General features: G+C 53.7%; 2 protein-coding genes across 13 annotated transcripts in view; one reads left to right on the top strand and one right to left on the bottom strand.

Annotated features, from left to right (window-relative positions):
* Window positions 1-1162, bottom strand: part of IFT20 (intraflagellar transport 20) — a 2238-nt gene extending 1076 nt beyond the window's left edge. The window contains exons 1-2 of the mRNA XM_079324726.1: window positions 953-1162; window positions 643-728 (exon numbers count right to left, since the gene is read on the bottom strand). Of these exons, the coding sequence (XP_079180852.1) occupies window positions 643-728; window positions 953-1079 (213 nt within the window). The 5' untranslated portion in view covers window positions 1080-1162. The remainder of the gene's footprint in view (window positions 1-642; window positions 729-952) is intronic.
* Window positions 1163-1263: 101 nt separating this feature from the next.
* TNFAIP1 (TNF alpha induced protein 1) lies at window positions 1264-11214 on the top strand. Of its 12 annotated transcripts, none has more exons than XM_079324701.1 (9): window positions 1264-1326; window positions 2840-3036; window positions 3132-3620; window positions 5024-5193; window positions 6120-6209; window positions 6298-6350; window positions 6919-7114; window positions 7447-7705; window positions 8028-11214. In XM_079324701.1, the coding sequence occupies exons 3-8, from the start codon at window positions 3404-3406 to the stop codon at window positions 7663-7665; spliced, it is 945 nt and encodes a 314-aa protein (XP_079180827.1). In that variant the 5' UTR covers window positions 1264-1326; window positions 2840-3036; window positions 3132-3403; the 3' UTR covers window positions 7666-7705; window positions 8028-11214. The 12 variants fall into 12 exon arrangements, 9 of the variants coding, with proteins under 9 accessions (XP_079180827.1, XP_079180826.1, XP_079180830.1 ...); XM_079324700.1 differs by having other exon boundaries at window positions 2840-3087; window positions 3258-3620; XM_079324704.1 differs by having other exon boundaries at window positions 2840-3155; window positions 3241-3620.
* Window positions 11215-13003: the final 1789 nt, after the last annotated feature.

Raw genomic sequence — 13003 nt, 5'->3', positions numbered from 1 at the left:
AAGCCTGGAGCTGCTGCTCCTGAGCCTCTCTCTGCTTTGCGATCGACTTGAGCAGGTTCCGTGCCCCGATGGCCTGGCAGGACAGGACAGGACAGGGCTGTGTGCAGGGCTGGGGTCACTCCTGCAGCCCCTCGCCCTCCCAGCAGGCTGACTGTGAGGCATTTCAGCCATGCCAGCAGTAAGGGAGGATGCTGCTGTGCTCCTGAGGGGTTGGTGGGGCTGGGCAGGGCCAGACCTCCCCCAGACTCCAGGAACAAAGTCAGGGTCTGCTGCACACAAACTGGGCTCTGGTCCTGCAGCCAGACATGCTCAGAGTAACAGAGGCCACTCCTGCCTCTGGAGGACAAGTTCTACCAAGATGGAGTGATTAAAAACCACACGTTCTGTTTCTGTGCAGAAATACAGATGAGCAGGGAGAGCAGGACTGGTATGTGTGGAAGCAATGTGACGCTGTCATAGGCTTCATTAGTATCGATTAATGTTATAATTAATATCCATTTAAAAGGCCCAGTTAATCCCAGGGGAATGCCAGCAGGATGCTGACTGAGAATCAATCATTGCTTCTGCTGCAAAAAGAGGGAGGGATAGAGAGCCCCAGACAGGACAGCACACAGGAGAAGCCAGGCATTAACCGCACAGTACCTTCATCTTCTCATTTTCTGCAGCTTTGGCCAGTTGGTCAACGAGCTCAATCAAGCTGCCCACTATTTTCTGAAATTCTGCTGTTTCTGTAAAGAAAAAAAAACCCGTCAAGTGATACCTAGAACTGCCCTAAAGAGATCTAACGCTCCTATTTAATATAGTTTTTAGATGCAGCTGTACGTTTAGAGTTTACTGCGAACAGCCACCTAGCTTTAAGCTCTAAGCTTTGGGCTTTCGTTAATCGGAGGAGAGGGGCGAGAGGCGGCCGGAGGAGCGGGGAGCCCGGCCCGGCCCGGCCCGCGGCACTCACTGTCCACGAAGGCCCGGCACTCCTCGCGGAGCTGCGCCGTCTGCGCCGCCACCTCGGGCTCCAGCACCCGCAGCTTGTTCAGCTCGTCAAAGTGCAGCCCCGCCGCGCCCAGCGCCGCCTGCGCCATGCCCGGGGCTCAGGGGCACTGCCCGGGGCTCTCCGGTACTGCCCGGGTCTCTCCCGGCCCTGTCCCGGTCCCTCCGGGCACTGTCCCGAGTCTCTCCCGGGTCTCTCCCGGCCCTGTCCCGGTCCCTCCCGGCCCTGCCGGGTTCCGGCCCCGCCTCCGGCAGCGCTGGGCCCGCCGGGAGCCGCGGAAACTCTTCCGGGCCGGCGCTTCCCGGGCGGGCCGGGCTGAGGGGCGGCTGCGGCGGCGGGTGAGTGATCGCCTGAGGCCGGGCGGTGTGCGGGGCTGTGAGCGGGGCCGTGAGCGGGGCCGGGCCGGACGGAGCCTGTCCCGGGGGCCAGGGCAGGGCCCGCGGGCCGCTCCGTGTGTCCCCGCGGGGCCGGGGCCCTGCCCGGGGCCGTTCCCTTTCTCCCCCGGTACCTTCAGGATCCCCCGAGCCGCTTGGGCCGCTCCTTTTCCCGGCGGTGCCGAGCAGGCCGGTTCCCGGTTCCCGTTCTCCCCCGGTGCCCTCAGGCTCCCCTGGAGCCGCTCCTTTTCCCGGCGGTGCCGGGCAGGCCGGTTCCCGTTGCGGGTCCGGTTCCCGATGCGTGTCCGGTTCCCGATGCGGGGCCGGTTCCCGTTGCGGGGCCGGTTCCCGTTGCGGGGCCGGTTCCCGTTGCGGGGCCGGTTCCCGATGCGTGTCCGGTTCCCGTTGCGGGGCCGGTTCCCGTTGCGGGGCCGGTTCCCGATGCGGGGCCGTTGTTCCCCAGCCTCCCACACGGGGCAGGAAGGAAGGGATGTGGGCATTTTCGGTGGTGTCAAAAGGGGTAATTAAAGATCTCGTGGGAGTTTACACGAGCTCCTCGGTGACCTGCCTGGGCAGGGGGTTTCGCTTCTTTGCTGGTGTTTGCTTCGTTGTTGGGTCGGAGCAGAGAGAAGCTGCCTGAGGGGACGGAACTGGCCGCGGGCTCTCGTGAGGGCTCGCTCGGACAGGCTGCGCTCCTGTCTCCTCACAGGCTCCGTCCACTCTTCTAAAAAGGAGATTTTTGAGGGTTTAAAGCAAGGCAGGTTTAAATCCGTGACAAGAGTGGTGTACATGGTGGGGAGTCTTGTTTATTTTCTTTCCAAATTAGAATTGCCTTCGCTGGTCAGGGCTCCAGGATGGATAAAAGGGAGTTTTGAATGACAGGGGTTACCAGAAAATAGAACCTTGTGATCCATCTTTTTAGTGTTGAGGCATTTGAAGGGACATTTGTGTCCCCCCCCCCCCCCCTCATTTTGGGGCTGAAATTCCCAGAGTTTCGAGGCTGAAATTCTGAGACTTCTAATCTTGGAATTCCTGGGTTTTTGGGGCAAGAATTTCAAAGGTTTGGGCCATAAAATTCCCAGGATTTTGGAGCTGAAATTCCCAGAATTTTTGGGTTGGAATTCTAAGAATTCAAAGCTTGGATGTCCCAGATTTTGGGGCCAGAATTCCTGGGGTTTTGGGGCTAAAATTGTGTCTCCAGTTAAAAGTCAGGAAGGGCAGGAAGCTGTTCCAGAGCTGGGTCCTTTTGGGGAGCCAAGGGGGAGCTGAGTTCCAGCAGCGTTTGAGCCGGGCCCTCAGCGCTGTGTGGTGTGTGCAGTGCTGGCTGGAGCTACAATAACAGGAAGCTGGCAGAGTTTCACGTGCCTCAAATGTGACGTAGCCATAGTTTTAGCTGCATGAGCTGCCTGAAAAACAGCTAAATCGTGTTTGGTCAGGATGTGTGTAGCTGTGTCCTTAGGAAGTGTCTCTTCCGCAGGGTGACGTCCACGTCTGTGCGTGGAGTGGCTGTGCTGACCCCCAGGTGATGCTGACCCCAGGTGATGCTGACCCCCAGGTGATGCTGACCCCTGTGCTGTGCTGACCCCGAGGTGATGCCAGCCCTTGTGACATGCTGACCCCCAGGTGATGCCAGCCCCTGTGCCGTGCTGACCCCTGTGCTGTGCTGACCCCCAGGTGATGCTGATCCCCAGATGATGCTGACCCCTGTGCCGTGCTGACCCCGAGGTGATGCTGACCCCTGTGCTGTGCTGACCCCCAGGTGATGCCAGACCCTGTGCTGTGCTGACCCCCAGGTGATGCCAGCCCCTGTGCCATGCTGACCCCTGTGCTGTGCTGATCCCCAGGTGATGCTGACCCCTTTGCTGTGCTGACCCCCAGGTGATGCTGACCCCCAGGTGATGCTGACCCCTGTGCCGTGCTGACCCCCAGGTGATGCCAGCCCCTGCCCCCCAGTCCTGGCCTGCTGAGGCGTGACGGCGGCACCACGGCGGGGCTGGCCCGGCCCACGCGCTGCAGGGTGGTCATCTACCTTCAGAAGGACATGTCTGGGGACACGTGCCTGGGCAGTGCCCTGTGCCCAGCCGCGGGCCACAAGCCCAAGGCCAGCGGGCTCAAGGGGGGCAGCCTGGGGAACAAGTACGTGCGGCTCAACGTCGGGGGCTCGCTGTACTACACCACGGTGCAGGTGCTCACCAGGCACGACACCATGCTCAAGGCCATGTTCAGCGGCAGGATGGAGGTGCTCACTGACAAGGAAGGTGAGGGAACGCTTTCATTGCTGACAGTTTGGTGAAACAGCTGGGCTTTGGTGGTGCTTGACTCGGTTAAGGATGTAGAGAACGATATACGCCAAAAATAACTTGGAACGTTCGGCAGCCAAGTCCTGTTGGTGCTAGCAATCCTTTGGCTTTGTAGAAATACCTGGTTTTGTTACTCAAATGAGCTGGGGAAGGACTGGTCTCTTTCCTGCCCTCACAGCTGGTGAGCAGATTGTTGGTGGTGCTGTAAAGAATGAACAGAGAGTCTGTGGGTTGTCATTTCTGTCACATCAAGCAGTGGCATTATCCAAACCACGCACGTTGGGAGGGACGTGCAGTTTTCAGCTCTGAGGCTCATAATAGCCTGCATTGCTTTGTTGAAAAATCTTTTTTTTTCCCCTTCTCCTGAGCAGCATGTTTCAGTCGTGGCTCGTGGTGCCATGACAGTGTTTAGGGATTGGCAGTGTGTCACCTCCAGCTGGACACAGGATATTTTAAATCCCTGATACATTATAGAGGGCAGAACAGGCAGTTTTGTGTAAGAGCCTCGGCCTGAATGGAAAACAAGAGTCATGTTCTGATAGCCCCAGCTGGAGAGTCCAGCAGGGGTTTAGCTTATTTTCCTAGTAAACTTCCTAGGTTATTTTCTGTAGGAAGATTCCAAAGATTTTTCCTGCCTTCCACATTATGGGAGAGGGTTTGGCACTGTACTGAGCCTTGTGCGTGCATCCTACACTGCTGTTCTTTGGCAGCAATCAGACATCCTGTTTCCTTAGGGAATGTGACTTCAGGGATTTTGTAAAATTGCAAGAATTTGTTCCTTTGCTACTGTTTCCTCTGCTTCATCCCCTCTGTGCTTCCTCCTGGTCTGTCTGTCCTGTTCCTTGCTCCCAAAGAACAGCTTTTCTCCCACACTGAGTTTTCTGGGCTGGTTTGCCTTTTAGCATCTTCAGAACATTTCTCTCTCTTTTTAACTCTAAACAGCAGCAGCAGATGTGTTTGGAGAGTTGCCAAAGCCTCCTTGTTAGGCCACAGAACTTACCCAAATCTACTTGTTGCAAATATTGGTGAATTCTGTCTTGTAGTAATTCTCTCTTCCTTGACTCTCAGAAGTTTCTGACTGCCCATCATCACAGTGTAGCACTGCAGCTGGAAGCTGAGTGCTTTTAGCCTGGGGCTTTGCTTTTGGGGTGCTGTAAAGCAGTGGGAACAGCTGGGCAGTACCACTGTTGGGTTTTGTTCTGGAACCAGCTTCAGTTCACTCAAAGTCAATGACTTGCACTGGGTGACATGGGAGAATGTCTTGAGCAGTCTCAGGAAACCTCAGGGTTGTTTAACCTCTCCAGGGAGTTTTTTCTAGCCTCTGGTGTTGAGGTAAGTGAAATGTGTTGGTTATTTTTCAGGCTGGATCCTTATAGACCGTTGTGGGAAGCACTTTGGAACAATTCTAAACTATCTCAGAGATGACACGATTGCACTTCCAAAACACAGGCAGGAGATCAAAGCCTTGATGGCAGAAGCCAAGTACTATCTCATCCAGGGCTTGGTGGACATGTGCCAAGCAGCCCTGCAGGTAAGAACAGAAATAGCCTCAAAGTGTTTCATGGGTGCTTTGCTTATAAAATTTACTTAAGACAACTTGAGTGATTATTTCATGGCCTTAGAGATGGAAGCAGTCTGAGGTGCAGAAGGTATTTTTAAAATATGATTTAGTAAATGGATGGTGAGGCATCTGGGGACACAGCCCACGCTTGTTTTTTGCCCTGTGTCCTGAGGTGACATCCTGTTCTGCCATCTCCTGTTCAGTTCATGGTGGCTATGCACTTCTGTGCAGTGGTTTGAGTTGATGAAAACTACTGCAGACTCCTGCTATCCTTTTCTTCAAGAAAAGAGGGTTTGGGTCTTAAAATTTGAAGGATTTTTAGTCTAAAATTCCCAGAGTTTTGGCGCTGAAATTCCCAGGATTTTGGGGCCGGAATTCCCAGGGTTTTGGAACTGAGATTCCCTTGAGTTTTCAGGCTGAAATTCTGAGAGTTCTAAGCTTGGGATTCTTGGGGTTTTGGGGCAAGAATTTCAATGGTTTGGGCCATAAAATTCCCAGGATTTTGGGGCTGAAATTCCCAGAATTTTTGGGTTGGAATTCTAAGAATTCAAAGCTTGGAAGTACCAGAATTTTGAGACCACATTTCCCAGATTTTGGGGCTGAAATTCCCACATGCTGTGATGCACAGGAAAAGCTCTGGGTTGCTACAGTAACCAAAGAGCTTACCTTGATCTGGAACTCAGAATCACAGCAGAGAATTCTTATCCCCAGAAGGCAGCAGTAACTGAAATGATGGGATGCAGCTGGATGTCCTCAGCTATAGTGTGGACAAGGTCTAGTCTGGGTGCCTCACAGCACTTGGGAACAAGGCTGGAGGGGCTGAAGGAGGCAGCAGCAGCAATGTCAGCTTTAGCATTTCTCTCTTATTCCCCCTCCTTCTTCTTTCATTAAAACAGGACAAGAAAGACTTGTATGAACCTGTCTGCAGCATCCCTATTATCACCTCCCCAAAAGAAGAGGAGAGACTGATAGAGTCATCAATGAAAGTAACTGCTCTTATCAACTGTGGATTTATGCTGAATGTGTTGAAAAACACAGAACTTACGTTTTCTTCTTTTCTCTCACTCCCAACAGCCTGTTGTTAAACTGCTGTACAATAGAAGCAACAATAAATATTCCTATACCAGGTATGTCCCTTCTTTTTTCCCCTCACTTTAGTGGGAAAATTTCTTTTTGACTATGGGAGTGGAAGGTGATGATGGATCGTCTAAATTGGCTTCTTTTGGTTTGTTTTGGGTTTTTACAACCGTGTCTTGCTTCGTAAAGTAATTAAGGCCCTCCATTGCATGTTGGTCAATAAAACTTAGTTTCTCAATAGTGTATTGATCCTGGCAGTGTGTCTGTAGTGTGCAGGATGCAGAGCACATGGCCCTTCCAGCACACACCAACTGACTCTGGACTTCTGCTGTCATCAGGCCAGAGAACTGCAGTGAAGTGGGCTTTGATGTAATGGTTTGGGACATGGTGCTGTCCTTATTCATTGTGTAAGCTGACCTGTAAAGGCTGGTGTGTTTGCTGGGGTCAGAGCAGTGTGTTTGTGTCTGGAATGGGCTGTTACACCTCTTTCCTTGGCAGCACGTGGCAGTGAGTCACTGCCTGTTTGTATTCTGCAGCGGGATCGCTGCTGAAAGCTGGCGGAGCAGGCAGAGATGGCTGCTGGAAAGCCCTGTTGGTGCTTTTGTTGCTGTGTTTCAGTAACTCTGATGACAACCTGCTGAAGAACATCGAGCTGTTTGACAAGCTGTCGCTGCGCTTCAACGGCAGAGTGCTGTTCATCAAGGACGTGATCGGGGACGAGATCTGCTGCTGGTCCTTCTACGGGCAGGGCCGCAAGCTGGCCGAGGTGTGCTGCACCTCCATCGTCTACGCCACGGAGAAGAAGCAAACCAAGGTAATGGAGCCTCCCCCGCTGTGCTGTGGGTTAGAAATGGCCGTGGGTAGCTTGGTGAGTCTGCAGAGCTTCTCTGACTTCTGCAGTTAACTTCTGAGTTGCAGTGGCGCAGCTGAGTGTCCAACGTTAAGAACTGGAGATACTCTATTCCCTTCTAGAGCAATCTAAAAGATTAGGTGAGGGACGTGACCTGGTGCTGGAAGTAACCCTCTGTGAGAAATGTTTTACTCTTTAAATGTGTGTGTTTACGGCTCAGTACCTTTCCACGTGCAGTGTGTGTTCAGTTGTTACCCTGGATGGATGAGCAGCAGGACACGTGCTGTGTTTCGTAGGTGGAGTTCCCCGAGGCACGGATTTACGAGGAGACTCTGAATGTGTTGCTGTACGAGACCCCGCGAGTCCCGGACAACTCTCTGCTGGAGGCCACGAGCCGCAGCCGCAGCCAGGCCTCGCACAGCGAGGACGACGAGGGCTTCGAGCTGCGCGACCGCGTGCGCCGCATCCACGTCAAGAGGTACAGCACCTACGACGACCGCCAGCTGGGCCACTAGCCAGGGACTGCCCCGGCCCCTGGGCTGGCCCTGCAGCTCAGCTGGGCCCCTGGGCTGGCCCTGCAGCCTGCCCCGGCCCCTGGGCTGGCCCTGCAGCTCAGCTGGGCCACTAGCCAGGGACTGCCCCGGCCCCTGGGCTGGCCCTGCAGCTCAGCTGGGCCACTAGCCAGGGACTGCCCCGGCCCCTGGGATGGCCCTGCAGCTCAGCTGGGCCCCTGGGCTGGCCCTGCAGCCTGCCCCGGCCCCTGGGCTGGCCCTGCAGCTCAGCTGGGCCACTAGCCAGGGACTGCCCCGGCCCCTGGGATGGCCCTGCAGCTCAGCTGGGCCCCTGGACTGGCCCTGCTGCCTGGCTCAGTCACTAGCCTGGCGCTGCCCTCGGCCCCTGGGCTGTCCCTGCAGCTCCAGCTCACCTCCTCATCCTTGCACTGCAGGGAGGGATCCCTGCACTCTGCCCATCCATCTTCACCAGGCGCCTCAGCTCCCCAGAGAAGCAAACAGGGATTTGTGTACACAAAGCTGCACTAAAGGTGTGGAGAACTGAGTTGTGCACCTTGTCTTTACCTGCAGTCTGACCCCTCTTCCTGCTGGGGAGGGGGGATTTGGAACACTGGTTCTCAGTTTGTGGTTGCTCTTTCCTATCTAATGATTTACCAGTTTCCCCCTTGCTGTGAGCAGTGCTGCTCTTCCTGAGGTGGTGTGGATTGAAAAGCTCTTTCCAGACTGCTCCCCTTTCAGGGCTTTGTATAATAGAACTGTCAGTTATTAAATCAAAAGACTGAAGAGAGAACTGGAATGTGGCTGCTGTTGGCAGACACTACAGGGGATAACCCCCAGACAAACACTAAGCTGGCCAGTCAGCTGCACCTGTGCTCTCCCACCCCTGTCCCTAGAACCTGCAAAGGTTTGTGTTCCAGGAGAGTGGCTTTAAAACTCACTGATTCCAATGCAAGCTCTTCCAAAGTGGTGAGAATTGAGTCATCAGCCTCCTCATGTGAAAAATGGAAATCTCTGATGTAATGACTTGTCCTGGGAGAGGGGCAATGGTTCTGGTGAAAGAAGAAGCCTGAAGTAAGCAAACCTGAGCAGATTGTGGCAGTGTTGCCCTGGTTGAAACTTGTCACAGTGAAATCCTGTTTATATAAACAAGGGCAATCTGGAGAACTGGTTTTACATTAGTTTCTTCCCATGGCCTAGAAGTGCTATTCAATGTTAAATTTCTCAAGCAGCAGGGGAAAGATTTCAGTAGCTGGAGAAATACAGGCTAAACAGTGTTTTCTAAAGCTAGAACATGTGAATTCAAGTTCTGTGTCCTGAATTCCCTCTAGAGTGTAGAAGCTGAAGAAGAAAAGCAACTGTGAAAATATTGTTCTAGCATGGAACTGCAAGAGGCTTTGGGCACAGGAGAGAGGTGTCTTAAGCTGGATTTTAAACTGAAATAATCACTTCTATTACAAGTGTTTGGCTGGGTGCTAATTGTACAGGGCACTTCAGGAGGTGGGAGTCAAGTCTGCTCTGCAAATGGAAGTTTCTGAAAATTTTCTGCAAACGGTTTCAAGTTGAGTATGAAAAGCCATTACTGTAATTTTAAACATTTGCTTGTATGTTTGGGCTGTAGGTAGCAGCTTTGCCACTGTCATCCATGGTTATTCCTGCTGGCTGCCCACTGGGAGCCAGGGATATGTTGGATGTGTTCCACAGCTGCCTTTGTGTTCCCGTGTCATACTCATGTCACAAAGCTCCAGATTCCACAATGGTCAGTCCTGAACTGCTTTGGCCAGTGCCAAACCCACCTGCAAGATTTATAGAAAATTACTGCAAAAACCTGACAAGAAAATAATCCCAAATTAATGCAGGGAGATCATAAGGAGAATTGGAATGTAGGTGGTTTGGGCGTAATAGAAACAGGAGAGGGAACAAAACATTATTTGCACTCATTTAGGTTTTTGAAAATTAAATAGTGGGTTGGTAAGAAAACACTAACAGACTTTTAGGATCTTCTTGCCTGTACGTGTGGCAGGAGTCACTTCATTCTCCTCCCATTCAGGAAGCAGCATTGCACAGGGATGCACCTGCCTTCTTCTGAAAGGCCTCTTGAAATCTCTAATAAACCTAACAACCTCTTTTATACTGCTTTCTGTAAGTTTTTGTTTTCCAGCTGGTTATTCTGTTGTGCCAGGGAAAATACAGCTGTTGAGATTAGTTTCAACAAGATTTTTGTGGTATTTTTCTGTCTAATTCTGCTGGAGTGTGATGTGGATTTTTAAAATTTTTTCCCTCCACTGATGCTATTTAATTTGAAGGCACCAGCAGAGGCTGCAGTGACAGGGTCTTTGTGCTGCATTTAATAGTTTCAAGTTATTATATTGTGCTTTTTCTGTCTTGTAACAAAAGCTAATGCCATTTAGAAAACATGTGGCACTTCTGTTTCTTGGCAAATGATTTATATTATTTTTCCTTGTTACTGTTGTAGTGAATGTTAACAGAGTAAGTGATGCTGATGCAAAACTGCGCTTAAATGAAGTTATAAGCAGAAAAATGTCATATTTGCATTTGTTTTTTGGGGGAGGACAGGTATGGGAAGGAGTGTGTGAAAGAGAATGTCAGATGTGCTACTCCAGAGGCTTTCTGTCCTCACAGGTTTGATTAATGAAATGGATCCAACGTATGAATTATTACACTGTAAGAAGCAGAGAAAAGCTGGTGTTTTGGTTTAGTTTGCCTTTCCCTATTTCCCACAGCGCCGAGACAACAGCCCCTGTTAACCTTCACCTTGGCACTCTGTTCTTTGAGCAAAAGGAGACATTTGCCCTGCTGAAATGTTCCACTCCAGTCACTTTCATCTTTTGCCCTTCTTGTTTAAGGCAGAAAATGGGTGATGGGCAGGGAGGGTGATGGAGGGGCCGTGCTGTCACTGAGAGCTGTGTCTCAATGGGCATTGCTTGCTTTGGTTTTGTTCTTCTCGAGGTTTTTCCTTTCCAGACAGAATTCTCTCCAGGCAGTACTGGATGGGTCTGCCAGCAGCCCCTGCCTTACACAGTCAGGATGTTCTGTGACAATCCTTACATTCAGTGCTCACAGCCACCTTCCCCCTGTGCTGTGGGAGAGCTCAGGTGTGCCTGGCAGGTGAGTCCTGCTGTGCTTCCCTAGGGACACAGGGCAGGCTCTCTTTTGTGTCACTGTCACTTCTCATCCAATGGAACCATAGTAAGACCCTCCCCTACCTCACAGGGTGGCTGACACTTAATTTGTTTATTGAGAGTAAAAGATTCTTTTGGATTTCTATGATATTTTATATCCAGAGGATAGCAAATATGATTGCTGATCTTGTTTAAACTGATATTCTGTGATCAAGTTATTTTCTTAGAGATTCAAATCTTAGAGATTTGTTTTATTTTCATGTCTAACTTTTAAGGGTCAGTTTTACAGACAAAGTATCTAGTGAATGCAGTAATTAATCAATTATCTGTTGATTAAAGTGTTTCACCTGTGTGCATTAAATGGAAATAGAACACTAATTTTTAATAAATTGTTATATTTTGTCTTCTGTGATTTTTCTCCAGCATCATAACTTTTTATTGGTGGTGTTGGTCTTTGGAACTTTTGTTCCGTGTTGCCTTTGTGATTCCCACTGAGGATTTGGGGCTGGAACTCCCAGACCGGGACTGGCAGTGGAGTGGGGGATCCGTGTCCTGGGGATCCGTGTCCCCCTGTCCCTCTGTCCCTGTCTCCCTGTCCCCCCTCCCTGTCCCCCCTGTCCCCCATCCCTGTCCCTCTGTCCCCCCATCCCTGTCCCCCCATCCCTGTCCCTCTGTCCCCCCATCCCTGTCCCTCTGTCCCCCATCCCTGTCCCTCTGTCCCTGTCCCTCTGTCCCCCATCCCTGTCCCTCTGTCCCCCCATCCCTGTCCCTCTGTCCCTGTCCCTCTGTCCCCCATCCCTGTCCCTCTGTCCCCCCATCCCTGTCCCTCTGTCCCTGTCCCTCTGTCCCCCCATCCCTGTCCCCCTCCTGTCCCCTGTCCCCCATCCCTGTCCCTGTCCCCCCATCCCTGTCCCCCCATCCCTGTCCCCCCATCCCTGTCCCCCTGTCCCCCCATCCCTGTCCCCCCATCCCTGTCCCCCCATCCCTGTCCCCCATCCCTGTCCCCCATCCCTGTCCCTCTGTCCCCCCATCCCTGTCCCCCATCCCTGTCCCCCATCCCTGTCCCTCTGTCCCCCCATCCCTGTCCCTCTGTCCCCCCATCCCTGTCCCTCTGTCCCCCATCCCTGTCCCCCTGTCCCCCATCCCTGTCCCCCTGTCCCCCTATCCCTGTCCCCCTGTCCCTGTCCCTCTGTCCCCCTGTCCCTGTCCCCCTGTCCCTGTCCCCCTGTCCCCCATCCCTGTCCCTCTGTCCCCCATCCCTGTCCCCCTGTCCCCCCATCCCTGTCCCCCTGTCCCTGTCCCTCTGTCCCCCATCCCTGTCCCCCTGTCCCCCATCCCTGTCCCCCCATCCCTGTCCCTCTGTCCCCCATCCCTGTCCCCCTGTCCCTGTCCCTCTGTCCCCCATCCCTGTCCCCCTGTCCCCCATCCCTGTCCCCCCATCCCTGTCCCTCTGTCCCCCATCCCTGTCCCTCTGTCCCCCCATCCCTGTCCCTCTGTCCCCCCATCCCTGTCCCTCTGTCCCCCCATCCCTGTCCCCCCATCCCTGTCCCTCTGTCCCCCCATCCCTGTCCCCCCATCCCTGTCCCTCTGTCCCCCATCCCTGTCCCTCTGTCCCCCCATCCCTGTCCCTCTGTCCCCCCATCCCTGTCCCTCTGTCCCCCATCCCTGTCCCCCCATCCCTGTCCCTCTGTCCCCCCATCCCTGTCCCCCCATCCCTGTCCCTCTGTCCCCCCATCCCTGTCCCCCTGTCCCCCCATCCCTGTCCCCCCATCCCTGTCCCCCATCCCTGTCCCCCATCCCTGTCCCTCTGTCCCCCCATCCCTGTCCCCCATCCCTGTCCCCATCCCTGTCCCTCTGTCCCCCCATCCCTGTCCCTCTGTCCCCCCATCCCTGTCCCTCTGTCCCCCCATCCCTGTCCCTCTGTCCCCCCATCCCTGTCCCCCTGTCCCCCATCCCTGTCCCCCTGTCCCCCTATCCCTGTCCCCCTGTCCCTGTCCCTCTGTCCCCCTGTCCCTGTCCCCTGTCCCTGTCCCCTGTCCCTGTCCCCCTGTCCCCCATCCCTGTCCCTCTGTCCCCCATCCCTGTCCCCCTGTCCCCCCATCCCTGTCCCCCTGTCCCCCATCCCTGTCCCCCTGTCCCCCATCCCTGTCCCCCCATCCCTGTCCCTCTGTCCCCCATCCCTGTCCCCCTGTCCCTGTCCC

The sequence above is a fragment of the Erithacus rubecula genome (genome assembly GCF_903797595.1).
Source record: "Erithacus rubecula genome assembly, chromosome: 22".
In the NCBI taxonomy this organism is placed as follows: Eukaryota; Metazoa; Chordata; class Aves; order Passeriformes; family Muscicapidae; genus Erithacus; species Erithacus rubecula.
This window is presented reverse-complemented; position numbering and strand designations above follow the sequence as displayed.